The sequence below is a fragment of the Fukomys damarensis genome, unplaced genomic scaffold, assembly GCF_012274545.1.
Source record: "Fukomys damarensis isolate Sample0158 unplaced genomic scaffold, DMR_v1.0_HiC HiC_scaffold_28, whole genome shotgun sequence".
Taxonomy (NCBI): domain Eukaryota; kingdom Metazoa; phylum Chordata; class Mammalia; order Rodentia; family Bathyergidae; genus Fukomys; species Fukomys damarensis.
Genome location: NW_022900940.1, coordinates 41,816,617 through 41,831,636, shown reverse-complemented (window position 1 = coordinate 41,831,636; position 15,020 = coordinate 41,816,617). Strand labels below are relative to the sequence as shown.

Genomic DNA, 15,020 nt, shown 5'->3' with positions numbered 1-15,020 from the left:
AAAGCAGCAATGCAAGTGCCTCGCCACAGGCAGAGCAGGGTACTGCTAACTTCAGGCCCATGAAGGACCCAGCCTGCCCTAGCCAGAGCTTTAGGGGTCTGTATCCTTTTAAAAGCTGGGACCATTTTGCCTCCAATCACCTATACATTCCTGCCCTCTGTTTCTATGATCAAAGTAACTGTGCCAATAAAAAAATAAAATCAGGATTTGGGCTAAGGAAGCGTTGCCTCAGTATCCGATCTCGACAGGAACAGGAATTGGCAGGGAGTAGAAGTCAGTGGAGAAAGTTGTAGAGCAGCAGAAGCCTGTGCAAAGGCCGAAACCCTGTCCCCAGTCACAACTTACATACTGCGCTCGGGTTCCTCTGACCTGGCTGTCTGGCTTCCCCGCCAGCAAACACTTCACAGTCAGGACGGAGTCTAGCTCAGTTCCCAATCAGTACAGGCCTGGCTCCAGTCCAGCACTGCAACAGAATATAATTAGACGTTGGTGTAATGACCGTCAGATCCTGCTACCTCCCCCAACACTAGCCAGTCCCCCCAAATCCCATTTTCCCCAAGTAGGAAAGCAGACAATGCTAAGAGGGCTGCGAGCAGGAAGGACTTCTAAGGTCGAAGTGGGGTGACTTTTTTGCTTTTCTTTTGCTGTGTAGCCCTTACTGGTGCAGGAGCCATCAGTAACCTTCAGATTCCCTGGGTGTGAACAGGGGGCCACTTTCGCTTTATCTGCTCTTTCTCTTGCGTCTATTTGAACCCGTTTATACATACATTTTACAGAACCATTTGAAAGAGAATCGCAAGCAGATATCCTGACGTTCCTCCTGAACTAACATTAACTAAGACAAGGCAGTGTCCTATGCCATAACCACACAGAAGAAAAATAACAATACTTCAACATCTACAACAGGGCAGGTGGACCAAAACCTTGGGCTCGAGCCAGGTGGTTGGAGCAGACCGGGCGAGGTTCCAGGATGGGAGCTCGAGCCGCGCGACCGCTTGGCTCCGCCCCTAGCAACGGTCAGTTGGTGTCCCTTCCTAGAGACGTCGTCTACACAGCCAAGCCGCCGGCCTGCTGAAGCTGGTAGGTCGCCCAGGCCCTGGGATTGAGGGGCAGGGGTACCTCGGGGAGGTGCCCAGGGCGAGTGTGCAGGGAGGAGGCATCCTTCCCAGGCTAGAGTCCCCATTACTGACTACCAGTCGGGTTGGCCCTACAGGCCTTGGCCCAGGGCTGAGACCGGGTGGAGGTGGGGATATTTCTTCATAAACAGGCTTGCAGTTAAGCTCTGTACTAACCAGAAAGACTGGGGCAGGGGAAAACCACGATTCTGGTCCTGGAAGCCACCAGTCAGTCTTCTTATCCAGATGGCACAGAGATCAACTTTATTCCTCCTTTTACCCACCTCCATTCATTAATGCATTGGTTCAAACCAGCCTGCAGCAAATACTTTCTGGGCACCTACTGTGTGCCAGATCTGTGCCAGATCTCCATGCTAGGAGCCCATCTCTCAGAGATCAGTGTTTCTTGAAAATTCCTGCTCAGCTAGCCAGGGAGAGAAAAAAACTCCAACAGTCACAAATCCATTCACCAAATGAGGGCTTGTTCATGGGATCCTGGGATGTGAAACAGACAAAGTTTCAGGCTTCTCTCTAAATCAGAGGTGGGCGGCTTAGAAGCCCTCCTGAGCAGGCTCTGCTCCAGTCGGTCATCCACTTTGTGGAATCTCAGGGCTTCCTGGTGCACAGTTTGAAAATCACTACTGTGGTGCTAAGAATATAGTCGTAAGGAGTCAACCAGAAGGAAGACTTCAAGTTCTATTCTGATTCTGCCAGTTTTTTGCAACTTTCTTGACTTCTCTGGACTTGATTTTCCTCGCCTCTTAAATTGGTGATAACATCAGTACCCGTTGCACCGATGACTACCCCTGCTCACCTGTGTGCATTCCACCACTTGCTGGGCAGGTGGTCACATGGGATTGACTGTCGATGAATGCAACCTGAAGTATTCTTCCGCCCAAGCCAGTAGGGCTCCCAGCTCACGTGGGTGCAGAGCAAAAAGAATTTAGGTTCAATTCCAGCTGTGCCTCTTACTGGCTGTGTGATTTGGGGCAGGTCAGTTAACCTTTTTGAGCTTTGTTTTGCTTCTCTGAGAAATGAGGGCAGTCTTAGTTTCCACCTCAGAAGTCTAAATGTGGTAACAGGTAAAATAAGTCTAAGCCCCAAACAGCATTCACCATCCCCTGGCAGGCCCACCCTGCCATCTCTGTGGCTAGTTCCCACCACACTGGAGAAGAGGGATGTGCCCAGGGTTGCCAGCAGCAGAGTCCTTGCGCTCCCTGCTGCATGTCCTCCCTTCTGTCAGCCACACTTATTTCTGAACAGAGGTTTCTAGGATCCATGGAGCTGTGAATGGAGGCAGAGGCCTGTCTGTTATACCTCCAACCCATACCGGCCAAGAACAGGTGACTGGAGTTGGGGCCAGGCTGGAAGGGAGCTGTTGTGAAGGGCAGGGAGGTAGAGGGGAAACAGGGTGCCCAGTTTGCAGCTCACTCTCCTACCTATTTGGGAGATGTCTCAATGCATACCTCTCTGCCACCTCATTCAGGGAAACAGCTCACAGAGGGGCAGGTAAATCCACCTGTCACAGACCCCTTTTGCCCCTGGCAGTTTCCTAGACATTTGTGCACCTGCTGTCTCTGAACACCAAAGGCCAGGCATTTTTAAGCCCGTTTGTAAGCCGATGGAAATAATAGTTTCCTGTGGAGCTGGAGCCTTGGCCTCTCTAGACCTGCTCTATTTGACTATTTTGATCAGAGATGTAACAGACACCTGTGAGTTTGCAGCATGATGGAGCTGGGCCTCAAGGGGTCCTCTGACCTTTACGATGCTTTGAAAAGGGCTGATGTCTGTCAGGTGGGTGTGGGCCAGATTCAGCATTACCTTCAGTCCCTACCCTGGAAGGGTAGGGAGGGGATTCAGGGAACAGAGTTTCTGGTGGGGGAGCCTGGGACAGCTGACCAGGGGCTGCCCTTCTCCATCTCTCCAGAGGCTTGCCTCCCTCTTCTTAGAAGTGAGCTCAGCTGCTGCAGGCTGCTTCCATGCTTACAGACAGCTGTGCTTCACCCTGGCCTGGCCACCCACCCCATTCTTCAGGGCAGTGTAGGCGAGAGCCTATTATGCCACAGTATATCCGGGGCTGACACAAGCCAGTCCCACTGGGTGGCTACGCTGGAGAATAGTGGAGCAAAAAACACCTGGCAAAAGAGTGACCTAAGATCCTGCCTGCCCTGTCCCAGGGTGTGGACAGGATGGGAAAATGAGATGGGGCTGGGGAAGAAGGCTTGCTGGGGTGGGCCTCTATTACCTTTTGTTAAGATATTTTCTTTAATTGAAATTTTTATTGAGCTAAAAGAAGACTTGCTTTTTGGTTTTTTGCACTAGCCTTAGATGAAAACCCTCTTTCCCATCCCTTTGTCCAATTTCTTACAATATTCTTCTGCCCAAGGATTTGCCCCGTGATACATTGTGGAGTAGCCAAAAGCAACAGCTAGCACTAAGTTGGCAAGAAAAACACTGTGAACGCTTGTCCTCCAGGTGGTGGATTTGCATGTAGCCCTGAGGCATCTGACTCCCTTTGCAAAGACAGGAGGGTATGTGCTCCCCCAGATAGGTGACCCCAGAGTCAGAGTGAGTGGATGCTATTTATTGCTGGAGGGGGCACCGATAGCCAGCGGAGGCTTGGGATTGGGATCTCACTGGGGAGACCGCTTACTCCTCTGGCTCCTATGTGGTGGGAGGTAGGGTGGACGATGAGAAGGGAGGCTAAATGTGGCCCGGTGCTCACAGGTGCTAAAGAGCCACACTGGGGAGGGCAGGCCAGTGAGGAGAGCTGGACCAAGTGTCCTGGGGCCACTTCTGTGGAAAGTCATTTGGGGAAAGTCGTGAGTGAATGTGCTCTGGGTCTCTCTCTTCCTCTCCCCCCACTGAGAAGCCAGGCCTTGTGCTCTAAAATGAAGGAAAGTGGTGGGCAGATGCAGGGTACACTGTGGTGAAGGCATCTGCTGAGCTTTAGCTCACTCAGCCTTTAATTAAGGAGGGCTTATTCCTCACAGGTAGCGCCCATGTGGACTCACTGTTGCCTGGGAGGGACTCTCGTGGCACTGTGTGCGCGTCTACATTAAGCGACCACACCACTCCCTCCTTTCCCCTTCTGTTCGCCATGGACTGGGGCTTGGTGCGGGGGGACAGTCCAGGCGTCCACGTGTCCCAGTGCCCCTGGGGACCGAGTCAGAGGCTACCGAGAATTGAGGGGCACTGGTATCTTCTCCTAGGAGCTGAGGCTGGGACATCTCCCCAGGAAGCAGCATGGAGCAGCAGAACAGAGAAGGCTGCAGCCCAGGCAGGACCCCGCAGCCCCCAAAGTGCAGTGGTGCTTCTGCGGGTCAATGGTGCCGCCCAGGAAGGAGTCTCCGAGGCCTAGACTATACCCTGGAGCAGACTCCAGACCACAGGTTGAGGAATCCGCCTCCAGGTCCTGACTTCAAGCTCCCACCTTTATCCTCACCTCTGGCCCCACCCAGGACCTCAGATACTGAGCAGCCCAAGAAGTCACCCCAGTCAGGCACCGATAAGAGGTACCCACTGCTGAAGCAGAGAGGGTTCTACTCTGACATCCTCAGCCCTGGAGCCTTGGACCAACTTGGGGTAAGTGTGGCAGCTGTTCCCTGGAGGCCTAGCTTGAGCCTGCCCTATGGGCTCCATGTACCCATCCTCCACTTTTGTGCCTGCTATTTCACCTGTCCGTTCAGCTAACCATCCAGATATCCGTTAAGTGTCACACCATCCTCTCACACGCTGCTCCTCTTGCCATCCATCTGTGTTTTTGACCATCCATCCAGCTGGCCATCCATCATCCATTCACAGCTCATTGCTGAATACCTGCCGTGTGCTGGGCTTGGGTCTGAAGACTGGAGGCACAGCAAAGATGACTCATCCACGTCCCCATCCTGTGGGGCAATGGCTTGGATCAGGGAGGGCTCTGACGATGAGACATAGTGCTGAAATCTGGGGGATGAGTATGTGCTTGCTGGGTAAGATGGGGGCTGGGACCGTGTTCCAGGTAGGGGAACTGCAGGTATGGGCAGGTGAAGGGGAAGAGTAGCATGTGAGGGGAGAGATAAGGGATGAGGCTTGGGGCGGGGGAAGACGGGAAAGAAATGGCTAGGACAGAGTTCACAGAGCCTTTTGGGTTCCAGGCAGCTTTAAGGGCAGGAGAGGGACCAAGAAAGATAGGACAAGGACCACAGATACCCAGCCCACTGAGGGTACCACAGTGGCCCTTGAGAGAGGAGCTACACACAGGGTGACACCTGCTGACCTTACAGTCCCTGACTTGTGGTTCAGCCAACTGGGAGTGACACTGGGAGTGTTGTCACTGAGTGGGAGAGCTGTGCTGCACCACAGGAAGGGCCAGGTGTGTCCCAGGTGGCCGTGGCTTGTCACCCTACAGGGGCCCCTGGAACCCTGTGTGTGTGATCGCTGGTTCTGCCTCACCCCCACGCTTCTGGGATGCTCCCTGATTTTCCCTGGGATGTTTATGTACACTTAAGGATCTGGGGTTTCATTTCAGAATGTATGTTGTGGTCCCAGCACGAACCAGAACTTCTTGCGTCAGGCTGACCTTGACAAGTTCACTCCGAAAGGTCAGTGCCCAGGAGAGCAGGTGCGTGGGCCCTGGTGGGCAGTTAGAAGAAGAAGCAGAGCCTCTCGCCTCAAGGAGATGGTCTCTTCCTGGTGAGAGTCCCAGCTTCCTCAGGGTAAAATGAGGGGCTGGGCTCATGGAAGGTGCTTTGTCATTACCTTTCTCAGAGCTAAGACAAGGGCCCTGTGCTGATTTGGAGCCACAGTTCTGTCTGCCCAGGCAGGCCCATAGGACATTCATACACAGGATTTTCTGCTCCCTTGGAATATAGGCTTGAAGGAGACCAACACTGTCTGAGCTGCTCCCTGCCAGGGCCCAGCACCTAAAGGAGGGGTAGGTGCGCAGGAGACCTTTGCTGAAGGAGAAAGGAAAACTGCCCTCAGTCTCTGGCAAGGCTTGGGGGACAACTGGGAGTCAGGACTGGGACAGGGCTGCAGGGTGTGGGGCAGACCTCTGACAGAGAGGATGGGCGGCACCAGGAGAGCCTTTGGGTGGTGGGGAGGAATTGGGCAGGATCCTTCCCCCCGGTGGCCTTTGATCACCTCCTCTACCGGGCAGAGCACCCCTTCCCTCAGGCACAGATGGCTCCTGGACCCAGCTTTCTGTGCTCGTGTTGACCCCTGGAAAGGCCTCCTTCAGATTAGTCTCAACAGAGCCTCTCTCAGTCTTATGGATCTGTGCCCCTACCCTCTGCTGGCACAGAAAACAAGTGTGGGCATTTGTGCACTTATCTGAGGATCTGGCTTATTCTTAACAGTCTTGTAAATATCTTTGCCCTGGGGAAAGGTTATGAACCATAGATCTCAGGCCCATGGGGCACTGGAACAGTGCTCCTACCATCCATGTGAGGAGAGGGGCTTGGGGGTAGTAGCTCAGTGGCTTCTCTCCCATGTAGAAAAACAGGCCCGCAGCAGGGCACAGGGTAGTGCCAGTGGGATCATGGCAGCCAGTGAGCTACCCAAGGGCTAAACGGAGGGCTGCAGGGACCCAGGGGCTCAGGAGCAGAGCAGGGGCTGAGGAGCAGAGCAGGGGCTGGAGGCCAAGTTGAGCCCTCTTCACCATGGCTCCTTGCTGGACTTCCCTGAGTGGGTCCAGTGGTGGAACAGCCTTGTAGACCCACAGACTGAGGAGCCAGAGATTAGCAGTGGGAACGCAGCCTTTGTGGCCTGGTGCCTCAGCCCTGCCATGACTATGAGCTTGACTGAGGGGGAGGCCTCTGCCAAGCCTCAGGCACCAGCCTAGGCCCAGAGTATGGAGGCTTCTGTGGGGCCCTGAGGGTGTCCTCCATGTGGGTCTCTCTGCGGTGTGAACGCCCCTTGATCCCAAAGAGATAACAAAGTTTAAGGAGGGGGTTGCCATGGCCTCCCGGGCCCTTGGACTCTTTGGCCTCCTTGTCCACCAGGAGAACGGCTGGAGGGTATCCAGAACTCCACCAGGCCCTGGGAAAGTGGCCTCCTTCTGAGGCATATTCCCACCCACAAGGTCTCCGGTCACCTGGAACTTCTCACCATTCTGCACCTCGCGTCCCAGGAGACCCTCAGTCCCGACAACCTGGGATAGTTTATTGCATTACCTATGGATCTTTCCCCACCCCCCTGCCTTCCCCCAGACCTTGAATGGAAGTCTCTGCAGCTGAGTAGGGCTAGCCATTTGGTGACTTGACGGTCCCACAGAACCACTTTTCCTTCCGGTATCTAGCATGCTTCAAGCCCAGAAATGGCCCCAGAGAATGAATGGCACCCCAGCTCTCATATGCTAGAGATGGGGCGGGAGAAGGGTGGCAGGGGCCTGTCCCACTTTACCTTCCTGTCTAGTTGTAACCCTTACCCATAGTTTAATTCAGCACCTGGCTTGAGCAATGGACCCTAGTGTGGGGACCGGGAGTAGCTTGAGGGGAATGGTCAGGCGCTGGCTCCAGACAGGGAGAGCGGGGCCCAAACAGACCTTCTGGAGGTCCTGCCCCCCTAGGCTACCACCCCACAGGCAGCTGTTCCCTCATCTGTCTTCTCCCAGCAGTGCCTCAGAGCTTGTCTGCTGGCTCCTGCCTGGTGATTTGTCTTACTGGAAAATTGGGGTGGGGGACTCATTAGGCCCTGGCCTGACTCCCACAGTGCCTGCCTCTGCCTCTGCCTCTGCCTAGTTTGAAGTTGTCTGCTGGCTCCTGCCTGGTGATTTGTCTTACTGGAAAATTGGGGTGGGGGACTCATTAGGCCCTGGCCTGACTCCCACAGTGCCTGCCTCTGCCTCTGCCTCTGCCCATAGTTGGAAGCTTCGTGATTCCTGAGGACTTCGAGGAGCGCATGGAGCAGCAGTGCATCGGGTCCAGCACGCAGCTGCTGTCGCAGACAGACTTCCCACTCCAGGCCTATGAGCCCAAAGTGCAAGTACCCTTCCAGGTGCTGCCTGGCCAGCAGCCCCGCAAGGTGGAGATTGAGAGGTACAGCAGGTGGAGATGGGGGAGGGCTTGTCCTCCCTACATGGGATGAGAGTCCCCAGACCACCAGCTGACAGTCCCCATAACAGAGTCTGTGCGCAAGCACTGAGACCAAATCTTCCTTCTACCCTTAATGGGGAAAAGACTCTCTTAGGACTAAGTTCTCTTAATGGGAGAAAAATGGCTTTCCTTGCTGTGGAACTGGGGCGGGTGACATTGAGGTGACTGAAGGAGACAAGGGCTATTGGAGTCCAGGACTCTACCCACTGCCACTATCCCGCTTCTCTGAGAAGTCCCAGAGGGCCCCTGGGCCACACTCCTACCACAGCCCCTGGGCCCTTGCTGAGCCACCTCTTGAGCAGAGCGGCTCTGAGAATCTACCCCTGCCTTGGCCAGGAGAAAGCGGCAGTACCTGAGCCTGGACATCGAGCAGCTGCTGGCCAGGGCAGGCGTCAACTCCAACATGCTCATGCCCAGGCACCCAGACTCCCAGAACCCTCAAACCATCGAGCAGGGCCATGACCCTCTCTTCCCCGTCTATCTCCCCCTGAAGGTGAGCAGGCTTCCACGGATCACCAGTGGATAGAGGGGTGCAGGATCCTGCTGGGGTTCCTAGGCTGGAGTTGGGGGAGGCATGATCCCAAGGATGCTGGCTTTCTGCTCCTCTGGGAGCTGGGCAGCCTGTGTGCCTTACCTCTTCCCAGCCTTCAGGACTGAGAAGCAGCCTAGCTGGCCCAGGGAGCAGTGTACAGGACTCCCTGACCAAGGCTTGCCTGGGGGTGGGGGACAACTGTTTATAGGCTCACTGAAATGGGCAGCCAGCGATGGAGGAGGTCATCAGTGCTATCCCTTGGGGCCCAAATGGGGAAACTGAGTCTGAGGAGGAGAAACAGGGAGCTCTGGCTTTTATTCACTTCCTCCTCCCTTTCTATCTGTGCCCCTTAGTTTCTTGCACATTGGTCTCTGGGGAGGCAAAGCTGAATCCAGATGCACATCACCCTGCCAAAGGGTACCTCCTAGTGGGGTGCTCAGGAACCCCCAGAGCGACCTTTTTCTTGGGCAGGAGTTGTTGGTGGCTCCAGGACAGTGAGAGAGAGAGAGAGAGAGAGAGAGAAGTTCCCAGAAGTCCTCTGCCTGACCCTTGGGAGATTTAGAGCCATGGGTCCAGTCTTTCCCCTCATTCAGGTCCTGTGGACCCCTGAGAGTAGCAGAGAGGGATTCAGTGCCCACCTCTCTTCCATCCTTTGGCATGCTTAGCTCTCTACCTGGTCACTGGGGGAACGGCTTCCTCTAGCCCATCTGTTTCACAGGTTTTTGACAATGAGGAATTTGACTGCCGAACTCCCAGCGAGTGGATCAACATGGGCTTGGAGCCAGGGTCTCAGAACAGGAAACCTGTCCCTGGAAAAGCTCTCCTGCCCACTGATGACTTCCTGGGGCACGGTGAGCAGGGAGCCATGGGAGGTCAGGAGCCCTTCGAGGCCTCTCAGCAAGGATATAAGCCAAGGAGCTGGCCACACAGCAGGACATGCAGGGACCAAGGATGACATGTATAGTATAACTAGGCACTGCGAAGGTCACAAAAGTTTCTAGGGCAGAGGTGCTATTCTAGGTGAAGGTAATTCTCCAGGAAGGAGCCACTTGAACACAGAACAAACCAGGAATGAGGCTGAGTGAAGAATGTTCCAGGCAAAGGGCACAGCCGACGCATAGGCCCTGAAGCAAGAGCAAACTCAGGAGTCACAGGGATAGGCAGACATTCAGGGTGGCTGGAGAGGAGGGAGTGAGCGGGCAGTGGCAGGAGGAGAGCTGGAGAAGGGCCTCTGGGGAGGGCTTCGCCTTGGTTTTGGTCACTCTGCAGGTGCCCAGCTCACCCACGATACTGTCCCTGACAGGTCTCAGCAACTTCACTGCTTGACTGGAACTTTTGGCTCGTGTCTCTCTCTCCTTTGGTGAGGTCCTGTGGAGAGGCCTGGTCCTTTTGGTCCTCCTATGGCCTTGTTTTCCTCAGGGGCCAGCTCAGCTGGAAGGAAGCCAAGACAGAGGGGGTGTCGTGGTGGGAGAGAAGCCAGACAAGACCCCTGAGATCCATCCTAGCATCTGCTGTCACACTCAGAGGTCCCTCCCTACTCCTATGGCTGGAAGTACTGGTGGAGTGTCCCCCTCTTGTTTCAGAGGACCCCAAGAGTCAGAAACTGCAGTACGAATGGTGCGAGGTTGGCGTCCTAGAGTATGACGAAGAGAAGAAGCTGTACCTGGTACATAAGACAGATAAGAGAGGCCTGGTGCGAGACGAGATGGGGAAGCCCATCCTAAGTGGAGGGGTCACTGCCAAAGGTACGAGCTCTGCCTTGGCCCCAGGTGGACCCCCAGTTTGAGCCCAGCTGGGCCTGTAACAGGTCAACCCCACCAAGGGCACCACCAGCTGAATTCTACTTTTGTGGTTGTCTGTCGCCTGACCAGTGAAAACAGGGGACTAGGACTCAGTGTCCCCAGGAAGGGCAAGTGGCCATTATTTGGCACGCCTACTCTAGGCCACTGGCAGTGCCACTTTTAGCATGATACTGAAAAGGATCCTGAGGCCCATGCGTTAGTGGTGCCTGCGCTGGAGTGGACCACCTCTGTATAACCCTGTGTTTGATCTCTGCTCCTTCTTATAGTTTATGAAGCACTTCCACACCCGTCCCTGACCCCTCATTGAGAGGGCAGAGCAGGGAGCACCCTCATTCCCATTCTATACCTTCAACAGGGGGCCAGACAAGGGAAATCACTTGCTCAAGGTCACCACGCAGCAGTACCCAGGTGGGCCAGAACGCAGTGCTCTAGCCCAAACAACCTTGCTGTATGTCCCCTTTCTCCCTCTGTCCGGCCCCCAGGAAGGACACCTCTCCTGCTCTGTCAGTACTGGGTGCCGCGGATACAGCTTCTCTTCTGTGCAGAGAACCCTCATGTATTCACACAGCGTGTGGTCCAGGCCAGTGCTCTTCGAAAGGCCACAGAGGCACTGCTACGGTACAACCTGTATGTGGACTGCATGCCCTCCAGGGGCCAGCAACTCATCAGTGAGCAGAGCCTGAACAAGATCAAGCAGTGGGCCACAAACACACCCCGGATGCGCAAGGGTCCCACGTGAGTTTGTGGGGAGGTGGGGTACCAGTGGGGCAGAACACTGTCTAGGCTCGTCTGTGTGGGGTTTGTCCTCCTGCACTGTGGATTTGTTGGGGCCGTATCTTAGTTACTTTTCTCATTGCTGAGACAAAGTACGCAACATCCACAATCTAACAGAGGAAAAGATTTATTTTGGCTCACCGTTTGTAGAGGTTCTAGCCCCTTGTCAGCTGGTTCCAAGGCAGGGGTGCCCTGGCAGAGGGGTACTGCAGAGGAGAAACAGTCCATGACAGAGCAGGCAGGAAGCAGCAGTGAGCCTGTCTTCTGTCTGTCCCTTTATATTTCTCCCAGACTCCAAAGCCTATGGGTTGGTGTCACCCACACCCAGGAAGAGGCTTCCCTCTTCAGTAAATCCATTTGGTAAATCCAAATAGAGGACTGATCCGGGTATCACACAGCCCTAATCCATTTTCACGCACCAGCCGCCACTGAAAAGCTTCACCTATAAGCACATGAGGCTTTGAAGGTGCATCCAGATGCAAGCCATAACAGGTCCCAAACAGATTTGTGTTCATCTCTAGATCCCTCGTTATCCAGGTAGATTCCTGAATTCCTTTATTGAAGGTGATGTATAACCCATTTCTCTCATTTTTTCATTCCAATGCCTAAATTTGCTCTATGGGAGCCTCTTGAAGCTAATTCCTGTGTCCTTCTGAGGGGTTCCCGTCATTCTCTGAGCACGTCTTTACTTTCTGGTGCAGCGAGAAGTTCCAAGTTTATCTTGTACTTGCCAAGATCCAGCTTAAAAGTCAGATTTTTCTTCATTGAACCTTGGTTCCTTTTAGTGGGTAGTTTAGAAGCCAAGTTTAGGGCCTTAGATACATTCATTGCTATTGGGAAATCATTGCTTTGAGGTTCTTAGAGCAGGCAGAGCTGGGAAATTTTATGTGTACTCCATAATGAAAATTGCACACACAGCTATATCTTTTTCTGCATCTACTGATCTACCTGTTTAAAACCCTGAGTGCTCACTGATACCTTCAGACTGACTCTAACACCACTGAGCTCATTCTCACTATTAGGTATTTGTTACTCCAGTCTTCAAAAGAAAAATTGGCCTCCATTATTCAACGTATGTTGGCTTGTTTGTTCAATCCTAGAATACACAGAAGGTAGTCTCAAATTGCTACTCCATGCCTTTTAGAAGAAAAATTCTAGGTAGACTTTTAATGTCTTGGCTTAATATTCTTTTTAACCTGGGAGCGTATAGCACAAATACTACATTCAAAAGTTACTTGATTTGGTTCTCCCCACATTTTGGAAGAGCATGCTCTTCATTTTATGAAATACAGCTTGGTCATTTGTTTCCCATATATAAAAATGTATTAAATATATATACACATGATACGCATTCCATAGATATGCTTTAGCCATATTACTTATGTAGATAATTATATATGTGAATATTACTATATAATATCCCCCCTTTGGATATAAACACTACTCAGAATATGTATTATTCAATTGGGGACACACAGAGATCTGTCACTCTGTGCCCTCATTCACTTTATTCTGTTCACATTCTCCATCTTTTCCACGCTGCTCCTACCATGAGCGTATAGGTCGCCAATAACACTAGTTTCTGGTTTGTCTTTTCTATATTTCTTATTGCGCAAATGAGTTGACATATATAGTTTAGATACATTTTTATTGTCTTACAACTCCTTTCTTACATGGAGGAATATGTATGCCTATGCATACATGGCATAGAAACGTATACATGATATACATGAAGTACCATATATACGTGTATATGTAAAAAGTCTTGTGTACTTGCATTCTGCTCATTTACAATACGTCCTGGAAATCAATCCTTATCAGTTCAATGAGATTTTATTCATTCCCTTTTATAACTGCATAGTAATCCATGGTGTGGATTGCTATAGTCCAGTGATGGCAAACCTTTTAGAGACTGAGTGTCCAGACCGCACCCCGAAACCCACTTATTTATTGCAAAGGGACAACACTGCAATTAAACCTGAAGACTGAGATTTTACTTTAGAAAAAATAACGGATACATTAATATCTTTTGTCATAAAAGAAAAACACGGTAACAGAGCTTTTGATGATACAACTGGCACTGCTCCTCCTTTCTGATCATGTGCATGGCCCCTATATGTGACGTTATCCAATACTCAGCTGCTGGGGCGATGTCAGGACAGCTTGGCTTGCGTGCCAACAAAAGAGGGCTCTGTGTGCCCACTGCAGCACATATGCCAAAGGTTTGCCATCACTGCCACAGTCTTTTCACCCATTCTCCAATAAATAGACATTTAGGTCATCTGTAGTATTTAGCAATTACAAACAATGTGGCAAGATGGCAGCAGCCATTTCAGGAAGGTGCCAAAGTCCACTGCATTCTTTCTTGGACTGGAATCCTAGAAGCAGACTTTGATTCTTGTGCAAGTGATTTATGAACGAGAAGGAAACAGGGTATGATAGAGGAAGCACCAGGCAAAGATATGATTTAGAAGTCTAGCCACAGCCTGACCCAGGGGGATTCAGGAATATGAGCAGCACCATGAGACTGTCCCAAGGGAGGCAGAACAAGGACGCTTGACCTTTCTATCCCGGCACCCGTCACTGATCGTGGATGGGATGCGTGCCAGCTCCTGAGCCAGTTGCAGCCTGGGAAAACACCACCCCAGCGGCTCCATCTGACTCATGCAGTTGCACACCTGGAAGTGGTCGTCTTCCCTGAGTCAAATAAGAAGACTGGATTCTGGATAAAAACTGAGGAAGCAGGATGGAAGGCTCCATCTTGTACCAGGCAGAGGGGGAGGAAGGCAGAGCAGTGAACATGTCCAATGAACGGTCCGCTCCCCAGGGCCTTGAAAGCCGGCCAGGAAGACAGACAATGAGTGGGGAGAGGGGAAATGAGAAGGATTACGGTGCCATATGTGTATGTACCAAGGCCCCACCATGAATGTATTCATTATGGACCGCAAGCATGTACTAATAAAATAATACAGAAGACAGACAATGAAAATCGAGGGACTTGGGTCCGGATTAAGCACTGTGAAGACAGAGAGAAGGGAATACAGAGGTTTGAGAGGAGCTACTTTTATGATAGATGGCAAGGGGAAGCCTCGCAGAAGTTGAGATGAGCCCCAAAGATGAGAGGAGATGAAGATCCTAGCAGAGAGAGCAGCAGTGCAGAGCCGAGAGTTCGGGGTATTTGAAGAGCGGGATGGGGTTAGCAGGGCCGGAGTGGAGCGGGTGAGAGTGGACCACACCCGCGTGCTGTGGTGACACTTGGGTAACTGGCCTGCGATCTGAAAGAAGTCTCGGGAACTCTGAGCAGAGTGCGATCGTTTATGTTTAAAGTGCCTCCCCCACCCCATCCCAGTGGAGAATGGGTTGTACAGGGCCGGGTGGAGAAGGAAAATCAGTGAAGAGACTGTTGTCATCATCATCCATTGGCAGGAGCAGGACAGAGGTAGATATATTTGAGGTTTTGAGGGGAATGGGAGCAATGAGAGCCATAAATTGGTTAAATATTCCGAGTGCTCATACAGTAAAGGGAAGAGGCCAAGGACCCCAGAGGGTTTGCATCGGGCGAGTCCATGACAATCCTGCTTAAGAACCAAAGCAGACTGCCAGGGGGGCAGGAGTGGGGCAGGAGATGAACAAAAATGAAAAGATTGCTTTTTATCCCACCAGCTCTGACACACGATGACACACACCAGGTGGTAAGGCTGAGCGGCAGGTAGACACGTGA

At 52.4% G+C, this 15,020-nt stretch overlaps 1 protein-coding gene across 7 annotated transcripts in view; it reads left to right on the top strand.

The window, feature by feature from the left end:
• Window positions 1–994: 994 nt before the first annotated feature.
• The window catches only part of Dnah1 (dynein axonemal heavy chain 1), a 62,341-nt gene continuing 48,315 nt past the window's right edge, over window positions 995–15,020 (top strand). For 4 of the 7 annotated variants that reach the window (XM_033756953.1, XM_033756954.1, XM_033756952.1 and 1 more), the window contains exons 1-8: window positions 996–1,080; window positions 4,328–4,700; window positions 5,626–5,698; window positions 7,960–8,134; window positions 8,528–8,684; window positions 9,442–9,574; window positions 10,307–10,468; window positions 11,008–11,260. In XM_033756953.1, the coding sequence (XP_033612844.1) occupies window positions 4,362–4,700; window positions 5,626–5,698; window positions 7,960–8,134; window positions 8,528–8,684; window positions 9,442–9,574; window positions 10,307–10,468; window positions 11,008–11,260 (1,292 nt within the window). In that variant the 5' untranslated portion in view covers window positions 996–1,080; window positions 4,328–4,361. Of the gene's footprint in view, window positions 1,081–4,327; window positions 4,701–5,625; window positions 5,699–7,959; window positions 8,135–8,527; window positions 8,685–9,441; window positions 9,575–10,306; window positions 10,469–11,007; window positions 11,261–15,020 lie in introns of all 7 variants that reach the window. The other 3 variants (XR_004514638.1, XM_033756957.1, XM_033756958.1) reach the window with 1 other exon arrangement.